Raw genomic sequence first — 18,833 nt, 5'->3', positions numbered from 1 at the left:
GGGTATAGTTGTGTGTGTGGTTATGGAGGCAATTAATTTCAGGGAGCAGAACTCATGAGCCTCAACCTGGTAGAACACAGAAGAAAGATTGAGATGACCCACCTCCATCACAGCTTGTGTGACAGTGTGGGCATGCATGCGAGGAGGGGTGGAGGTTGGATCCTGGATATTGACCGAGTACATGACAACTCCCTCCAAAATTAAATCCAAACACTTGAGAAAATTAAATCCAAACACTTGAGAAAATTAAATAGAAAAGAGGGTAGGAAAAAAAACCTAATTAAAATGTTACTACTCGAGGGATGTAACTTAACTGGTTAGATTCTAAGTTTGTTTTTTAAAAATCACCAGTTTTCTTTAAAAGTCACCAGTTCAAATCCCACAAACCTCAGGACCACTAAAGATTTACATAGTCGTTAACCTCAGGATTCATAAGATTAGGCGAGGTGCACACAAGCTGACCCGGACACCCACGTTAATAAAAAACAAAAAACTCGCAAAGGATACCCTAAGATAAATAAAGACTGCAAACAAATCGTCAAGTGTTACATTCGCATCAAGGAAGGGGGGAAAACAAACAGAATAAAATCCTTGATCAATGAAAAGTATGCTAGCTGCCCAAGCCAAAGATTAGACTTCAAAGGGGGAAGAAAAAGAAAGGATGAGTTAAGGAAAAAAGACAACCATCGTACAAGGTCCTCTTGCTAGATGTTATTCAACGGCAGGACACTAATTCGAGATCAATTAACAAATGCAGCTATGTATCATATATATTGTCCAGGGTAGAGAGGTTGGTGGTGGAGCAGACACAGGATATTTAACCCCCAAACAACCCATTAATAACCCAAAATTTCCTACAGGTTGAGCTGGGCAATCATCAACCACAAGTCTGCAACTAAAAAAACGAAAATAATAACAATAATTAAAAAAAAAACTGAATCTTGAAAGTATATTAAAAATCTGTTCAAATAAAAACCAACTGTACAGTTTGATCGTACAAATCTACCTGCAGTCCATGTTAAGAACACTAAAGGGAATATGAACTCAATAACATGTACAGTGCAAGGGATGACATGTTAAAATGCTAATAACCAATTCCAGTTCATATGTCTTACCAGCATCTCACTCTGCATCAGCTGACAGGGTAAGAAGATATACATAAATCAAGAGACAACGGCATGGGATTATAAAAAGATTTATTTAGAATTCACATTCATAAGAAAGCCATCCAAATATGCTACAATAGAGTTCAGAAATGGAATACATGACAGGGTAAGCTTAGAGGTCCTAGAGAGAGGAGAGGAGACTAATTTACAATATGTTTTAAGATGCTAGAAAACAGAACATAAGCTGAAACAAGTCTAATTGCCAGAGTAAAGCTGGCAAAATAGGGAAATTAACATTTTCTCATAGATGCAAAGAAACACCCTGCCATCAATAGAAAAACGGCGAGATCACAAAGTCAGGTGAAGCAATCAATTCTCAAAGATTTTATATTCGAACTTGCCATCATCTGACACATTGATCTCATTGCTATTCTACTGGAGCAAAATGTCTTATATCTGGCATAGGAAATCTGCACATAAATTACACGAAGAATCGCTGAGCAGTTCCTTTAATAGGAGAGGAAAGCAGAAAACTACAACAAAGATGTAGCATGTATTTACCTGTAATGATGAAGCAATTCCTTCAATGGATTCTAAACCCCTTCTTGAATATACTACCCTAAGTGATAGGGTTAGTATCCACATCTCATCCAAAACTACCCTTCCAATCAATTCTATTTATAGTTTCTCAACCACTTCTCAGATATACTGTTTCAGGTAGCAAGTGAACCCTGAGCATCCAGGTACCACAATTTTTGTAAATATCACTCTTCAATAAACTTTCAAATCCCTCCTTCAATTAATTGTATCTGAAAATAACTGAACCTTGACAATTCCTTCTATGGTTTCTTAACCGCTTCTCAAATATACTGTTTCAGGTAGCAAGTGAAACCTGAATATATCCAGGTATCCACAATTTTTTAAAACATAACTCTTTCAATAAATTCCTTCTATGGTTTCAAACCCTTCCTTCAATTAACTGTATCTGAAAATAACTGAACCTTGACAATTGAAGTTAATATCCACGTAGCTTCAAAACTAACTCTATCAGCTTCTGACTTGGATGATCAATCCACAAGATCATCCAGCTCTATAAAATCTCCCTCTAAAATGGATTGTAACTGCTGGGAAGTTTCAGCATCTACATACATGTTACCACCAGTAGGCCCAGATGTCCTCCTAACCTGCATTCCAGGCAAGTAAAAGGATGTATATTAGTACCTTGGAAACAAAGATAGGACTTATTATGAGAAAACAGACCGAATGAACATGGAAGCTGGATAAATTTGATGTATAGTATGCCACTACAATATGCCAAACGGCTTCAGAAAGAAGTCACAGATATATATGTAGCAGATGTGCATCACCCACATAACATAGTAACAGATGTGGTAGACTGGGGCATTACAGAAAAAAGCAGTTTCATGATATTGAGAACATTATGAAGGTTGAAATCTCAACGAGGGCTCAAAGGAAATAAGGAGACAACTGAGATATTGCAACTATTTGTCAAAATATGGAATATTTGTCGTCAAAATGCTGCATGTATTTTTTGGGAACTCTGTAAACTTTGAGGTCTTGACTGCAAATCATACTTTTCACATTCATTTGAAACAAGCATATAAAAAAAAATATTGCAATCGAACAAAAAATAGCCATATTGTTAAGATGTAAATCCATGTAAATTACACCAATGCAAGTGATGCTACTTAAAAACCCTGATAACAGTCTTCCCCGTGTGGTCGTGAGGCTGAGATAGAAAAGGCAATAATCCTTAGCACATATGCATATTGTACATGCTATGTGTGAACAAAAAATAGCACTGCAAGAAAGGGAACATGTGACAAAAATAAAATAAGAAGCAGGGATGCAACACAATAATGGTGGATATGATATAGCTAAATCAACAGGCCCAAATACTATAAGCATCTTACCGCCTCGTTGCATTGACTGTCTGATGGAAACTGGAAACTGGAAATAGAAAGAGGTCTAGTTGTGACTTGATCATCAAGCTCTCTATCCAATCTTGCAGAATATCTAGATAAGTCATTAGGCCCCTTAGCCTCAGCAATGTCTGGTGTGAGGAATTCATCATGCTGAGCACCAATGCTGGGTAAAGCAGAAACACTTTCTTCGGCACAGGAACTTACAACATTCTCTGAAATGCTATTTCCTCCACGAGACTTGACAAATACCCGACATAGAACAAATGAAGCCTGCAGGTGGATCACATAATGAGGTTTCCTAATAGTAACAAGAGGCAATTGAATTAAATAATCCTGTGTCCAGATTGCCAAATTTTTTGAAACTTAATCGAAATAGAAAAATCTCAATAGAGAAGATAAATAATAAATTAACTCAATACAATAAAACATATTAAATAGATCATAACACACCACTTCAATTTTTCAAAATGCAAAAAACAGATGAGTGGTATAACACACAACAACTTGACATGTTAATTCCTTAATCTCACTTCAGTTTTTCAGGATTGTTTGTCAGCTGTGGAAACCAGGTAACCAACAAATGTGAAGCAAGGTCCATCTATCAGTTGCATAATTGATCAAAGAAAACAACTTTGCAGAGGTAATTCCTTAATTGATAGTTGAATTCACACAAGTACATCTGCAATATCCAGATTAACATATGGACTATAAGCAAAATTACATTACTTGACCCTAAGAAAGCATCATACAGGACCATGTTACTTCATTAAAGATTACTAATTACAACGATAAGCTCTAATATGCGACAGCTCGCAATGCCAACACTTCCAAGTATTCCCAAAGCATAAAAACAAGATTCATTTCACGATGCAGGCATAGAATTACAGGCATTCACAAGATCCTAGACCTATAATTAAAGCCCTGAAATTTCACCCTCCATAAACTCTCCAATAAAATCATAAAATCCATACTCTTAATCAAAATAAGACAACTAATTACTCAGCAAAAATTAACAAGCAGGCCCGGAAATTAAAATTTACCTTAGCATGATCGACAAGAGCATACTCGTACAAAACCCAACCAGTCCTGACTGCACTCTTAACAGAATTCCCCATGTAAAAAACAAACCTAGTCCTTGTACCCATGACCGCCTCCCCACCTGGACCCACCACAACATCCCTAACCCTACCACTTATCCTCCAAAACCCTCCTTTTGCCTTCCTCCTCGGAACCCCAACTTGCTCCTTCGTATAACAATACCAGTGTCTCTTCCTCGCTTTATAACCATACGCATAGCACGCATTCTCAGGTAAATCAAACGGCTCGTAATCGTACAAATCCAGCTCCTTAATCAAATCATAGCCGTTGACGTCATCGGTGTCGTTAGGAACGGTGCGGTTCTTGTTTTTGAGGTAGTAACAGAAGAGTTGTTCGTCGGAAGGGTAAAATCGGCAACCAGGTGGGAGTGAAGACGACAGCGTTTTGGGGTTTGTGTTGCTCTCTTCCATTGAAGTATTCATGAGCGCAGCAAAGGAAAAAGCCTTGGGGGGTCGAAGGGGGTTTGTATATAGAGAAAAAGATGCGTGCCCTTGAAGTTTTTCGCTCACTCTGGTGCTACTCTAGTGTATGTTCGCTTCATCTGCCAACCACACCTTAATTTCTCTGTTCTTTTTTTTTTTTCCTAGTTTTATTTATTCACGAGTCAAATGTGGACTTTTACAGTAACCTGCGTGGAGTGTGAAAAATTGTCATGCTTTCTAGCGGAGCTTATCCTATCTTTAGACAACGTTTGGTAATATGGTAGGGTTTTTTTTTTTTTTGTCAAAGAAAAAAAACTATTTAGTTGGGCAAATAATTTCTGAATTTTTCACTCGTTCATTTATGAAAAATTATTTTATATTTAAAAATTCATCAAAACATTAATTTTAACCAAATATATTTTTTAAAATTTAACTTTTTAAAACCGGAACTAAAATAATGCCTAACATGCCCTAAGTTTCTTTTTTTAACCCACAAGTATGTTTAGAATTATGTGAATTTAATTTAATTTGAAGGGTTAAATAAATTTTATAGTTTGAATTAATTTAAATTTTAAATGGAATTTAATTAATAAACAATGTGCAAAAGTTGCTACGATAACCTCTCTCACAATAAATGTTCAAAACAATATTCTAAAAATAATATTAATACAAAACATTGTTCTTGCTTGGTTATTATCAGACGCCTCATTTTTTTCTTTTAAAAATCCTTAACAATATAATATCCTTTCTTTCTCTACTCGGCATCAGTCCTTGTCATTATATTCGTGTTCCTCGTAAGGTATATTATCAATCTTCCCTTTTCTTTTTTTCTTCTTTTTTTCTAGATTTTTTTGGTTTTTTTCCCGAGTATTTCTTTTTATTTTTTCTATATTAAGGACAAACTAGGTGAGATTGTTAATTCAATTAATTTTCATATGTATTTAAAATAGTATAATTAAATTTAATTGTATAGTTTAATATTTTATTATAAATATAAAAATTGTAATAGATTATCATTTGAATTCAATTTTGCTTATAAATTAAATTCAATTTAGAATGTGATTTGTTTTGAAACAGGGTATAAGAAATTTGGTAGATAGTTTTTGGACCCTAGATTCCACACGGAAAAGAGTTTGAACTATTATATTATCGAGACATTTAAAATCAATTATTTTTAATTAACTAGTATTGTTTCATCTTTTATTTTTGAAAAAAAAGGCATTGTAGCTGATTGAGAGGCCGTTTGTCTTTGCGGTAGCTGTTGCGTTTTTGTTCAAACACAGATAATATAGTGTTGGGTTAAAAAATAAAGCTACGGTTTGGTTCATGGGACCCACCAAAAATGAGGTTCAACCTCAGATTTTGACGAAGCAATTTTTTTATGCTTCTCAATTCTCATCCAGCGTTCTATATTTTTACGTTTCACTCTCCACTGTCAACACCAAGCCCTTCCCTTCAGCTCACAGCAAGCAACTCCTCACCACCAACAACACAAAAGGCTCTCATCCTTCAGCCGACAGCCAACAACTCCTCCCCTCTTCACCGTGGTCAGCAACAACAGCTACTACGTATGTAATAGCAGAACCAACTCCACCTTCAACCAAACCCGATCTGTCCAAGCCGTGACAGAATCTCCTTCAGCAGCTCCTGCACGTCGACCTCCTCCTTTTCGCTAGTTGCTCCTCTTGGTCACAACCCCCTAAGCTATTGATAGAACCCATCTAAAAATAATAGAGGCAAGGAAGAAAAATAATATCAAATCTTTATGCTGAGTTGTTTTTTTTCAGGTTTCGGCTAGCTCTCACTGATGGGATAAAAAAAAATATCTTCCATTATAATTGATTTCGCACTTTCAAAACAAATATTTTAAGTTATTGTGTTTTAAAAATGTTTTTAAATTATAATATTTAAAATTGTTGTATTTTAAAAGCATGATGTTTAAATATATCATGTTTTTTAATAATAATAATATTTATTAAATTTCATGCTTATAAAATAATAAAAAATATAGTTTTTGTCGGATGGATTTTGTATGTAATAGAATTATAGATTGTTTAATGAAACAATAAAAAATATTTTATATAAAATATTATTTATTTTATGATGTAATAGCAATAGTTAAATCAATAATATTTCAATGAAAAACTATCAATATTAATATATATATTTTTAAATTATTTCATAATCTCAGTTTGAAAAGCATTTTTTTACCAAACACATTAAACTACTTTTTGTTCAACTTCAATTTCAACCACAGTTTTAACCAAATATATATTTTTTCAAATTAACCTCAACTAAAAGTAATTTTTATAAAACAATTTTTTTTTAAACCATAACCACAACAGCTATCACAATACCAAACACACCTGAAATCTGAAACAAATTTAAACTGGGTTTAGCTAGATTAATCAAATCACTAAAAATTCAGCCCAATTCATCTATTTTTACTGAGTTATTGTTTTTTTATTCAAGTTTATATTCACTTTGAGCCGGGTTTTAAATTACAAAATTTTCAAATTAACTTGCATTGAACAAGACCTAGATTTAAGAGCTATGAAAACAACATTTCAATGCATCTTTTACTTACTCTGTAAGCCTATTCATTATGGATATATATGTCAAATATTATTTTTAATAATATTGATTATTTTTTAAATTTTGCTTGACTTTGCATTTTTAACCAATTTTCATGTCAAGAATGAAAGTAATTTCTAGTGGAGTTTTAATCTAGCTATTTACGCTATGAATAATGCAATACACATGAAATGAATCCTCTACCATCCATGCTTGCTGGTTTGGTAATATGTGAAGTCCATCCATCGAGCCCTCGATATTACTATAAAATTAAGGCCCCATTTGCGTTGTTGAAAAATGATTTCCTTGTATTGATGAATTTTATATAAAATAATTTTTTAAAAATTTTGTTATTGTTTGATATTTGATTTTATCATAAAAATAAACGAAAACATATTTTTTATTATCAAATAGTGTTGTAGAGAATAAGTTAAAAATAATTTAATATTTTTTAAAACAATGTTATATATCTTGTAGTATTTTTTATTAATGTATTTGCAGGCAAACAAACGGAGCCTGGTGGGCGGTAAATATTGCAGGTTGATTAGGAAGGAGCAACGACCTTACCTTTTTCGTTGTCAAATTGTCAGAGGACCCACACCGTGGAAAAATTTGTCCTGTCCCGAGCTGAGTTGGCTGTCTGATGGGGTATGGGTTGACGGCGACTGGGTTTTGATTGGTCAACGTGGAATGAAGAAGAACTAACATGACCTACGAGGTATGCTGAGCTCCCCGTCCTGCTGTGTTGTTGCTTTTTATGGCTTCTATTTTTTGAGGTGGTATAGAGTGATGGTATAGCTCTGAGGGATGCTAGTATGAAAGGAAACACGTTGATAATTTGGGGAGAGTATGAGACGGTGGTTAACTTGGTACTCGCTCCACGAGTTGATGGATGGAGTTTAGTGAGCACGTGTTTAGCGTAACACGCGAGTTTGTAATTTATCTAGGTATACATGCGGTGTGTGCGAGTAGGACAAGGAATCATTGAAAGGGACACAAGGCGAAACCGATGTTTCCAACCTGGGGAACCGACCTGTGGTTTCGGGTGAGTTTTTCTTTTTTTACACGCGGAGATACCACTGGCACTGGAGGGGGGGGGGGGGGGGGGGGGGGAAGGTACTTTTTTTTCCAATGATTTAGGCAGTGCTACCTATTTTGTTTTCCGGCTGCGCACTGGCCCAAGGCCCAAACTAGCAATAAGTAATAATACTCCTAAAAGTGACCGTATTTTCAACTGTAAAAATGTATTTGCTTTATAATTAATGTTTTTTAATACATTTCAACAATAAAATTTTGATAGGTTGATAAAAAAACTAATTTAATATATTTTTAAATAAAAAATACTTTTAAAATATATTACCATATATCATAACACCAAACATACACTAAAATTATTTGTATCCAAACTATGCAAAACATGTTTCAATATAAAAAAATATCAAATTAATATTATTTTTCTGAAAGCATGGGTTACACCACTTAAACTAATCACTAGTTTTTTCACCCTTGCAGAAAGGATTTGAATTTGTGAAAAAGTAATATAAACTTGTGATAGAGGCCATGCTTGATTATAATAATTCAATCTTGTGATAGATTTACTTTATAGAGATTAGTATAATCGTCATAATATAAACTCCGGCAAGAGTTTTTTCTTGCATTTACCATCCTTGTCTCTTTCCCATATAATTCTGGGTTTGAGTGGATGAGTTGAGTAAAAGAAATTAGAACTAGAGCCCGATTCGAGCAGGTTTTCAATTGAATTGAACAATACATTAAATCAATCAAGCTTATTCAATTGGTTCACCCAATCTAAATGGGCCGAATTAATATCTAATAAAAAAATAAAAAGCTAAAATCTTAATAAAAATAATTTGGCCGGTGACCCGCAAACGCATTATGAAAAAAAGTGCATTTCAGTCAAGTGGGTTCCATTAATCTCATTGCGTGGTGGCTCACTTGCTAAGAGCTAGGTAATATTTATACTGGTCTATGATCGTACTGGTCCCATCACCTATGGCACTGCAAAACCTCGTCTAGTTTCGCATGTCCTTCAGACATTCTGTTAATTTTGCATTCAACCTGGTATCTTATCGTTGAATGCTATGATAAAAGGTTGTGTTTTTCTGGCTTCACGCCAACGATGCTTTAGAAATATTTCATGAAATGGGTGCGGTTTACAAAAGCTTGTCCAACTCATTTGCCTAACAATTAACACTGCTTAAGAGTGCTGAGTTTTATATGCGAGTGGGAAATCTCACATCCATTAAAAATAAGAAATTTGGGGTGTTAATATATAAGAGAAATCCAAAAAACATTAGTCTAGGTTTTTAGATTAAAGTGGTGTTCATTGTTTAGGGTTGATTGTTTTTATATATATATATATATATATATATATATATATATATATATATATATAAAATGCTTTTAAAAAAATTGAATTGTTTTTATTTTAAATTAATATTTTTTAATATTTTCAAATTATTTTAATGTGCTATATCAAAAATAATTTTAAAAATAAAAAAATATATCAGTTCAAGTAACTTCTACTAAAAGTCTCCCTAACAAGTGGCAGCGAAGCTAAGTTCAACCGAGACAAGTGTGGCATGGCTGGTTGAGTTCCCATTGTTGTCAGCCAAAAATTGAGTGAATGTGCACTTTCATGGTTTTCTTCGTCGTACATGATTGAGGAAGAAGGTAGTGGCATTATACTCGAATTATGAAGATGCTTTATTGGAGGGGGAGTCGTGTTCGATGTTCAATGTGGAGGAGAGACTTACTTCTGAGAGAGAGGTTTGTTGAATTCCTTATATGAGTAGAGTTCGATTTTGGCTCTTGAGTAAGACGTAAATTATTTATGTGTTCTGAGATTGAAAAAAAAAAACCAAAAAACAGAGAGAGACATGATGATAATCAACTGGGCCTTTTTTGCAAACTAAGTACTCTGCTGCTAGCAGGACTGTTAACAAGGAGACGGAGAGACAACATCCATGAACTCCTTGTCAGATTCAATAGCAGTCATTTCATCAGGGGAGAGGCAAATCTCCAACTCTATACTTCCTCCACCTTCATGTCCAGGATAGGCTGATGCTTTCCCACTGAACTTAAGTGCATATCCACTGCGAAGTGCCAAAGCCTTGCCCAACCCAAATTCATTCCCGTACTTGTTGAATCTCGGCGAGCTCCCCATCATCACACTATGCGGATCAAACAGCTTGCCTATATGGTTAATAAACGGAGACTTTAACCACAAGTTGAGAAATTCCCTTGCCTTTTCATCACCGTGACTCACCACAGCTTGATGCAATTGCCATGCTGTCCATCCTAGATTCTGCTCCAGCACCTCACCTGCTGTGGAAACCCCAGCTCTCAGTGCCTGAATTGAGCATCCAAAGTAGTCAGGAGATAATGGTGGATTCAATCTTGACCGATTATTGGTAGCCAATCTGCAACAGGTTACTTGATCACGAGGTAGATTGCGTGCGCGTGTTATGCATCTCCAAACAAGAGCAGACAGAGACTGGAAAGATGAAATCTTGTTGGTGTTGAACTCTGCGTTGGCTTTTGCTTTGAGTCTTGCAATTGATTCTGATGAGAAGTGAAACATCCTTTCCTTGAGTAAAGGTGCTTCAAACGGTCTTAAGAATTGGTCATGGTGGGTGAAAGGAAGACTCAGTGCTGGACCATGACCATCAGGAAACCAGCGGTTGAGAACAGGTGGGCGCGAGATGGAGACATCATCTCCTTTCCCTTGAAAGATTTCAGACCACATATTAAAGAAATGCCAGAAAGAGGATCCATCAACGATACTGTGATTAACGGAACATCCGATGAAGATGCCATCAATTAGCTCTGTCACTTGAATTGTCAGCAAAGATTTGGTGTGACCATCATGGTTGAGGGCTCTATCATGGTCGAAGAATGACTGAACAACCAATGGCACATAAGTAGGTGAAAGAACATCTGATGCAGTGAGGTCAACGGTTGCATAGGTAAATCTAGCTCCTGGACTGTTATTGCAGTCCACGAAGACCACGTAGGAAGGTGGGTTCTCACTCTTTGATGTTGCAAGGCGTCCGGCTAGCGGGTAGAAATGAACAAGAGTGAGAGAGAGGGACTGCTTGAGATCTTCCAAGAAATCCATGATCTTGAAGCCCAGTTGATTTTCTGTTTGTGGTGGTTTGGCAAAGAGAAGTCCCTTTTGAATATAGTGAGAAGAAAGCATAGCAAGTTCCCATGGTGCCAAATAATAAGGCTGTGTTGCTTCGTCTACGATGTGTTTGGGCTTGATAAAGTACTCTGAGATGTGTGTGACAGTAGTGGGATTCATTGCAAGAAGGGCACTACTTGTTTTACTCTTCTTCCTATCTTGCCCACTTCAGATTTGCAGCTCCAGCTTTTATTCCCTCAGCTAAGCCTAAAGTTTTCTATTCAATTTCTTGGTAGTAAATAAATATTTAAGTTCCTGTCAATTCCTTCTTTTAAGGGCTCTGTATTGTAGTTTCGCCACCTTCCCATTTGATAATTCCAATTAGCAACTGTTGATGGTTTATTGTTTTAATTATGTCCTTTCCCATTTGATAATTCCATGTGGGCAAGAAAGTTTGCTCCTGTCCAATACCCTGTTAATCACACGAGATTACAACTAATCTTCTTTCTTATTATCAAGCAAATTGCTGTTAATTCCTTTTCGTTTTTCATGATATGAAATCCCAGCCTCAGCATTTCAAATGCCAAATGGTTGAATCTTGAATAAATAAATTGACCTTTCAAGTAAGGTCAAACTCCTCCCTTCTGTCGTGCTGTTCCCTTTCATGGCTTCTATCTCTTTTTGGTGGTGGTACAGGGTGGTGCTATAATTAACTCTGAGGGAGGTTAGTATTAAAGGAGGCACGTTGATGATTTGGGGAGAATATGAACTGCTTGTTAATTTGGTCTAAGACCCCATAAAAACATAATCATTGTTGTAAAAGTATGGAGTTTTATTAAGCAAGAATCCTATAAAATATGAAAATATAGATTTAATTATCTTAAATATCCGCAGTAAATAACTAATTATCCATTTTAACAATTTTTTGAATCATTTGTATTTATCAATCTGGTACATAAAATCTTAAACTAATTATTCCATACCAATAATCACGGCGAGTTCATGATTTATCTAGCTATACTTACAGTGGGTGCGAGTAGGACAAGAAGAGATTCGAACTTGAAGTCTAAGGTATATTAATATTAATTAAGTTATAACTCATTGTTAATTGGAATATTAAAATAAGAACTCTAGGATATTGATACAATGATTAAAAAGGCTTGTTCCTCTGTTCTTGAGTTCAAATTTCAGAATAACATGTAAATGAATTTATTATTTTTTTCATAATTAATGTCAAAACCCAATTTTTAATCCATTAATTTTTATTTTTTAGAAAATTCAATCAAAATAATATTATTTTGATTCTTTAAATTATATTTTTGGTTAAGTGACACTCCTAACCTGTTACTCTCGTTTGCAGCTCCATCTTTTATTCCCTTAGCTAAGCCTAAGTAAATCTCAACCCTACATCTCCTCTTCATAGCAAAACACCATTTTGAATTTGAAAATTGAAACCGAAATTTTAAAATATAGGTAAAGTGACTCATAGGCTTACGAAAAAAATATAAAGAATGAAATTATTTTATGATTCATTGTCATAATTTTATACACATAATTTGCTATTATGTATAGGCTTTCAACCCAAGTGAAACATATTGACCATTAGGTTAGAAAATTTTATTAATTATATATTTTTTTTAAAAAAAGATTTGCTAACCAATCATTTTAATTGGTGAATTAATACGTTTTAAAGGGGTGAAAAAAAACCAAAATATTATTCAGTGGGAAATGATTTTTGCTGTGAATGCTTTGGCTCCTGAGGAAGGTGTAAATTATTTGTGGGAAATAATTGAAAAACACAAATCTTTTCAATGCATTTTCAGTACAGATGCAGAGTAAATTATTGATTTGTGTTCTTAGCAAAAAAGAAAAAGAGACATGGTGATCATCTGCTTGGCACAGCTTTTTTGCCAATTAAGTACTCTGCGGCTAGCTGGACTGTTAACAAGGAGATGGAGAGACAACATCCATGAATTCCTTATCAGATTCAATAGCAGTCATTTCATCAGGGGAGAGGCAAATCTCCAAGTCTATACTTCCTCCACCTTCATGTCCAGGATAAGCTGATGCTTTCCCGCTGAACTTATGTGCATATCCACTGCGAAGTGCCAAAGCCTTCCCCAGTCCAAATTCATTCCCATACTTGTTGAATCTTGGTGAGCTCCCCATTATCACAGTATGCGGATCAAACAACTTGCCTATCTGGTAAATAAAAGGAGACTTTAGCCAGAAGTTGAGAAATTCCCTCGCCTTTTCATCACTGTGGTTCCCCACAGCTTGATGCAATTGCCATGCTGCCCATCCAAGATTCTGTTCCAGCACCTCACCTGCTGTGGCAACCCCAGCTCTCAGTGCCTGAATTGAGTTTCCAAAATAGTCAGGAGATAATGGTGGATTCAATCTTGACCGATTATTGGTAGCCAATCTGCAACAGGTTACTCGATCACGAGGTAGATTGCGTGCGCGTGTTATGCATCTCCAAACAAGAGCAGACAGGGACTGGAAAGATGAAATCTTGTTGGTGTTGAACTCTGCGTTGGCTTTTGCTTTGAGTCTTGCAATTGATTCTGATGAGAAGTGAAACATCCTTTCCTTTAGTAAAGGTGCTTCAAACGGTCTTAAGAATTGGTCATGGTGGGTGAAAGGAAGACTCAGTGCTGGACCATGACCATCAGGAAACCAGCGGTTGAGAACAGGTGGGCGCGAGATGGAGACATCATTTCCTTTCCCTTGAAAGATTTCAGACCACATATTAAAGAAATGCCAGAAAGAGGATCCATCAACGATACTGTGATTAACGGAACATCCGATGAAGATGCCATCAATTAGCTCTGTCACTTGAATTGTCAGCAAAGATTTGGTGTGACCATCATGGTTGAGGGCTCTATCATGGTCGAAGAATGACTGAACAACCAATGGCACATAAGTAGGTGAAAGAACATCTGATGCAGTGAGGTCAACGGTTGCATAGGTAAATCTAGCTCCTGGACTGTTATTGCAGTCCACGAAGACCACGTAGGAAGGTGGGTTCTCACTCTTTGATGTTGCAAGGCGTCCGGCTAGCGGGTAGAAATAAACAAGAGTGAGAGAGAGGGACTGCTTGAGATCTTCCAGGAAATCCATGATCTTGAAGCCCAGTTGATTTTCTGTTTGTGGTGGTTTGGCAAAGAGAAGTCCCTTTTGAATATAGTGAGAAGAAAGCATAGCAAGATCCCATGGTGACAAATAATAAGGCTGTTTTGCTTCCTCTACGATGTGTTTGGGCTTGAGAAAGCACTCTGTGATGTGTTTGACAGTAGTGGGATTCATTGCAAGAAGGGCACTAGTTGGTTACTCTTCTCCTTATCTTGCCCACTTCAGATTTGTAGCTTCAGCGCTTATAGCCGCAGCTTCTATTCAATTTCTTGCTGCCCAAATCTTGGAAGGAAAACTCTATTAAATTTTTTTATTTATCAGATAATTATTTCACTTGCTCTTTTATTCCGTTTCAATAAAATAAAAACTTACATGAAAAAAAGTGAAATTTACCTTAATCAAAAGTTATGCCATTATTTTTGTCATGAAAAAAATAAAAAAATACCTTATCATTTTTCTAATTTATGAAAACACTATATTTTAATTACACAAACTTGATTTTTCATGTTACATTTTTTGTTTTTCCTGGAAAAATATAGTAATATTCTATTACTCAACACACTCTTAATGTTTATTTAAGTTCGTTTCATGCATAAATTGGTGATGTAACATGTTTTTCTGTTCTATGACAGAGTCTGTTTTTGAGCAGAAGTAATGGCTTCCAAAACGACAATACAAGGAGGCAACTGCTCAACCGGAGTGGAGGTACCTCATCTGCTAGGGGATCATTATTTTTTTTCCATTTTGGTGATTAAGAGGTGCTAAGCATTTTATATACCTAGTTAAACATTATTTCATTGATTTTCCTTTTCATTTGCTGTTGCTTTCAAATAGCAATTAGCCCAGGCTTCATCGCGGATCCACTTTTTGTGTGTGTAAAAAATGATATCTAGGTTCCAGTACTCACACGCATCAAAAGAATAAGAAAATGAAACCACTCGGATTGTAGCTCCGGTAGGGTTGAAGAAGTTAGTTTTAATTTAATGAAATGATAAAAAAAAATATTGGTAATGATAAGCGGATAATTTTTAAAAAAACAAATGCCATAATAACTTGAAAAAAACAAACACTTTGAAAGAGTGTGATTGGATTTAAAAAAAAAAAAACAAAACAACTTGGTTTGAGTAAACTCGAGGTTGTGTGATAAACATGTAACTTGGGTAATAAAAAGCCGGCAAAACCTATGACTCAAGTAATGAGATCTAGATAACCTGACAAATTACTATTTTAAAACCCAACTTGACAATTTGACACGTGACCCAAGGTCTACGCCGGGGTTTCAACAAAAATAGAGAGAAAAAATGACATGGTATGATACAATAAAAAAATTGAGTTGTCTGCAACCCAATTAACCTTGGAAAAATATAGTCAAAACCCGTTGACCTTCTTTTTAAATGATGTTATTTTTATAAAATTAAAAAATTAGATTGTCTCAGGTTAACCCAGTTCAACCCACCTAATAGGGTTAATGCCGGTCAACACACCTGACCAGCGACTTGCAATGGGTTGACCTCGGGGTCGAGTTTGAAACTACGCGATAAATAACTTTTAAAACTCATAACAAGGATCATTAGATCGGAAGCACTGTATATGAAAAAATCGAGAAGTACAATCCTCAACTAATCAAATGTCGAATGATAAAATTAGAAAAAAATTAATTACACGAAAGAATCTAAAATAAAAAATAGCAATTAAAAAAAAGATGAAAATAAAAATCAAAATAAATTAGAGGGAAGAATAATTCTTTGATTGGAGGATTAAATTAATAATAAAAAAAACAAAAGAAGAAATAGCTATATTCTACAACGAATATAGCACAATAAATCACTATGTCTTTTAAAATATTTTTTAATTTTTTGTGATTATGATCAACAACCAACCACAGCGGAATTGTCAAATGGGTGGTAGGTGAAACTATAGCACAGAGCATACGCTAACTTGTTCAATGTTGACCGGGTTGTATTCGTTAAACAAAAAGGTTTCCAAAAAGGAATTGCCAGGAACATCAATGTTTTTTTAATACCAATGTTTGCGGTGGAAATGAACAAATATATTTTTTTATTGGTGTTTTTAAATTTTTTTGATGTAATATATATTTTTGAAAAAAAAAACTTTGAAAAATAGTAAGTAGTACGGTGTCAAACAGGCTCGCCTAGCGACGGCTATAAAAGCTGAAGCTGTAAATCTAAAGAGAGCAAGATAGGCAGACGAGGATCCTTGTCGCAATGAATCCTCTTACTGTCACGCCCATCTCAGAGTGCTTTATCAAGCCCAAACACATCGTAGAAGAAGCAAGACAACCTTATTATTTGGCACCATGGGATCTTGTTATGCTTTCTGTTCAATATATTCAAAAGGGGCTTCTCTTTGCCAAACCACCAAAAACAGAAAATCAACAGGGTTTCAAGATCATGGATTTCTTGGAAGATCTAAAGCAGTCCCTCTCTCTCACTCTCGTTCATTTCTACCCGCTAGCCGGACGCCTTGCAACATCGAAGAGTGAGAACCCGCCTTCCTATGTGGTCTTCGTGGACTGCAATAACAGTCCAGGAGCTAGATTTACCTATGCAACAGTTGACCTCACTGCATCAGATGTTCTTTCACCTACTTATGTGCCATTGGTTGTTCAGTCATTCTTCGACCATGATAGAGCCCTCAACCATGATGGTCACACCAAATCTTTGCTGACAATTCAAGTGACAGAGCTAATTGATGGCATCTTCATCGGATGTTCCGTTAATCACAGTATCGTTGATGGATCCTCTTTCTGGCATTTCTTTAATATGTGGTCTGAAATCTTTCAAGGGAAAGGAGACGATGTCTCGATATCGCGCCCGCCTGTTCTCAACCGCTGGTTTCCTGATGGTCATGGTCCAGCACTGAGTCTTCCTTTCACCCACCATGACCAATTCTTAAGCCCGTTTGAAGCACCTTTACTCAAGGAAAGGATGTTTCACTTCTCATCAGAATCTATTGCAAGACTCAAAGCAAAAGCCAACGCAGAGTCCAACACCAACAAGATTTCATCTTTCCAGTCCCTGTCTGCTCTTGTTTGGAGATGCATAACACGCGCACGCAATCTACCTCATGATCAAGTAACCTGTTGCAGAATGGCTATCAATAATCGTTCAAGATTGAATCCACCATTATCTCCTGACTACTTTGGAAACTCAATTCAGGCACTGAAAGCTGGGGTTTCAACCGTAGGTGAGTTGCTGGAGCAGAATCTTGGATGGGCAGCATGGCAGTTACATCAAGCTGTGGTGAGCCACAGTGATGAAAAGGCAAGGGAGTTTCTCAACTTGTGGTTAAAGTCTCGGTTTATTTACCAGATAGGCAAGTTGTTTGATCCCCATAGTGTGATGATGGGGAGCTCACCAAGATTCAACAAGTATGGGAATGAATTTGGACTGGGGAAGGCTTTGGCACTTCGCAGTGGATATGCACATAAGTTCAGCGGGAAAGCGTCAGCTTATCCTGGACATGAAGGTGGAGGAAGTATAGAGTTAGAGATTTGCCTCTCCCCTGATGAAATGTCCGCTTTAGAATCTGATAAGGAGTTCATGGATGTTGTCTCCCCATCTGACAAGGAGTTAATGAGTGGCTAGGTTTTTACTGGACGATCTAAGATTTACTATAAATATATATTATGTGATCTTATTTTGACTTGGTAAAAAATAAAAGTTAAGTCGTGTTAAATTTTGTGTTTTTTTTTTTAATTTGTTTTTCATTACAGTATTCGTTAATAATTATAGCAGTGTTTCTACAATAATTTCCCACTGAATATTTTATGTTTTTTTTTCACCCCTTTAAAACGCATTAGTTCACTAATTAAAATGATTGGTTAGCAAATCGTTTTTTAGAAAAACACTATAAAAATTAATAAAAAAATTAATAAGATTAGTATAATATCGATATTAACAACCTGGGTTTTTTTGGATGGTTGGGCCTTTGGCCCAATCATCTATCCAGTTAGGCCATGTGGCCGAACTTAGCCAGACCCTATTCTTTTTCTTGCGGTAAGGTTTGGTCCTTCGGCCCAACTTGCCTGCTCTCACTTTTGCTGGTCGGTTGGGCAACTTGTCTAGTCAGCCCATCCGCCTGTCATACTTTTTTTTCTTCACAGCCCAGGTCCTTTAAGTTTGGCCCAATCTGACATTATTAAAATATTAAGCCATCAATAATTGCAAATTGGAACTGTTTAATGGGAAGTAGGTGAGACTACAATACAGAGCATATGCTTATTATTCAATATTGACGGGATTACATTCCTTAGGAAAAAAAAACTTAGAAAAACGAATTCACAAGACCTTAGGGATTGTTTAGTAAAAACAATATATAATTATTCCTTTTTATTTTCATTTTATTTAAAATAAAAATTAAAAAAACACTTTCGAATATTTTT

General features: G+C 35.7%; 4 protein-coding genes across 6 annotated transcripts; 1 reads left to right on the top strand and 3 right to left on the bottom strand.

Moving 5' to 3' along the window:
* Window positions 1–1,181: 1,181 nt before the first annotated feature.
* On the bottom strand, window positions 1,182–4,684 carry LOC18104865 (NAC domain-containing protein 72). 3 transcript variants are annotated; one of them, XR_002977919.2, is made up of 4 exons: window positions 4,093–4,680; window positions 3,041–3,322; window positions 1,668–2,290; window positions 1,182–1,576 (listed from the first exon to the last, which is right to left on the bottom strand). XR_002977919.2 is itself a non-coding variant. In XM_024585836.2 (3 exons), exons 1-3 carry the CDS (start codon window positions 4,570–4,572, stop codon window positions 2,174–2,176), a joined length of 879 nt encoding a protein of 292 aa, XP_024441604.2. In that variant the 5' UTR covers window positions 4,573–4,680; the 3' UTR covers window positions 1,182–2,173. The 3 variants fall into 3 exon arrangements, 2 of the variants coding, with proteins under 2 accessions (XP_024441604.2, XP_024441605.2); XM_024585836.2 differs by having other exon boundaries at window positions 1,182–2,290; XM_024585837.2 differs by lacking the exons at window positions 1,182–1,576; window positions 1,668–2,290 and adding an exon at window positions 2,343–2,928 and having other exon boundaries at window positions 4,093–4,684.
* A 5,299-nt stretch (window positions 4,685–9,983) lies between these two features.
* Window positions 9,984–11,552, bottom strand: LOC112326217 (uncharacterized acetyltransferase At3g50280). The gene has a single exon (XM_052446999.1). It carries the CDS (start codon window positions 11,471–11,473, stop codon window positions 10,106–10,108), a length of 1,368 nt encoding a protein of 455 aa, XP_052302959.1. The 5' UTR covers window positions 11,474–11,552; the 3' UTR covers window positions 9,984–10,105.
* A 1,530-nt stretch (window positions 11,553–13,082) lies between these two features.
* LOC112326218 (uncharacterized acetyltransferase At3g50280-like) lies at window positions 13,083–14,736 on the bottom strand. The gene has a single exon (XM_024593560.2). It carries the CDS (start codon window positions 14,600–14,602, stop codon window positions 13,235–13,237), a length of 1,368 nt encoding a protein of 455 aa, XP_024449328.2. The 5' UTR covers window positions 14,603–14,736; the 3' UTR covers window positions 13,083–13,234.
* A 1,870-nt stretch (window positions 14,737–16,606) lies between these two features.
* On the top strand, window positions 16,607–18,127 carry LOC18104863 (uncharacterized acetyltransferase At3g50280). Its single transcript, XM_006374843.3, has one exon. It carries the CDS (start codon window positions 16,654–16,656, stop codon window positions 18,034–18,036), a length of 1,383 nt encoding a protein of 460 aa, XP_006374905.2. The 5' UTR covers window positions 16,607–16,653; the 3' UTR covers window positions 18,037–18,127.
* The last annotated feature ends 706 nt before the right edge of the window (window positions 18,128–18,833 follow it).

The sequence above is a fragment of the Populus trichocarpa genome, chromosome 14, assembly GCF_000002775.5.
Source record: "Populus trichocarpa isolate Nisqually-1 chromosome 14, P.trichocarpa_v4.1, whole genome shotgun sequence".
In the NCBI taxonomy this organism is placed as follows: Eukaryota; Viridiplantae; Streptophyta; class Magnoliopsida; order Malpighiales; family Salicaceae; genus Populus; species Populus trichocarpa.
This window is presented reverse-complemented; position numbering and strand designations above follow the sequence as displayed.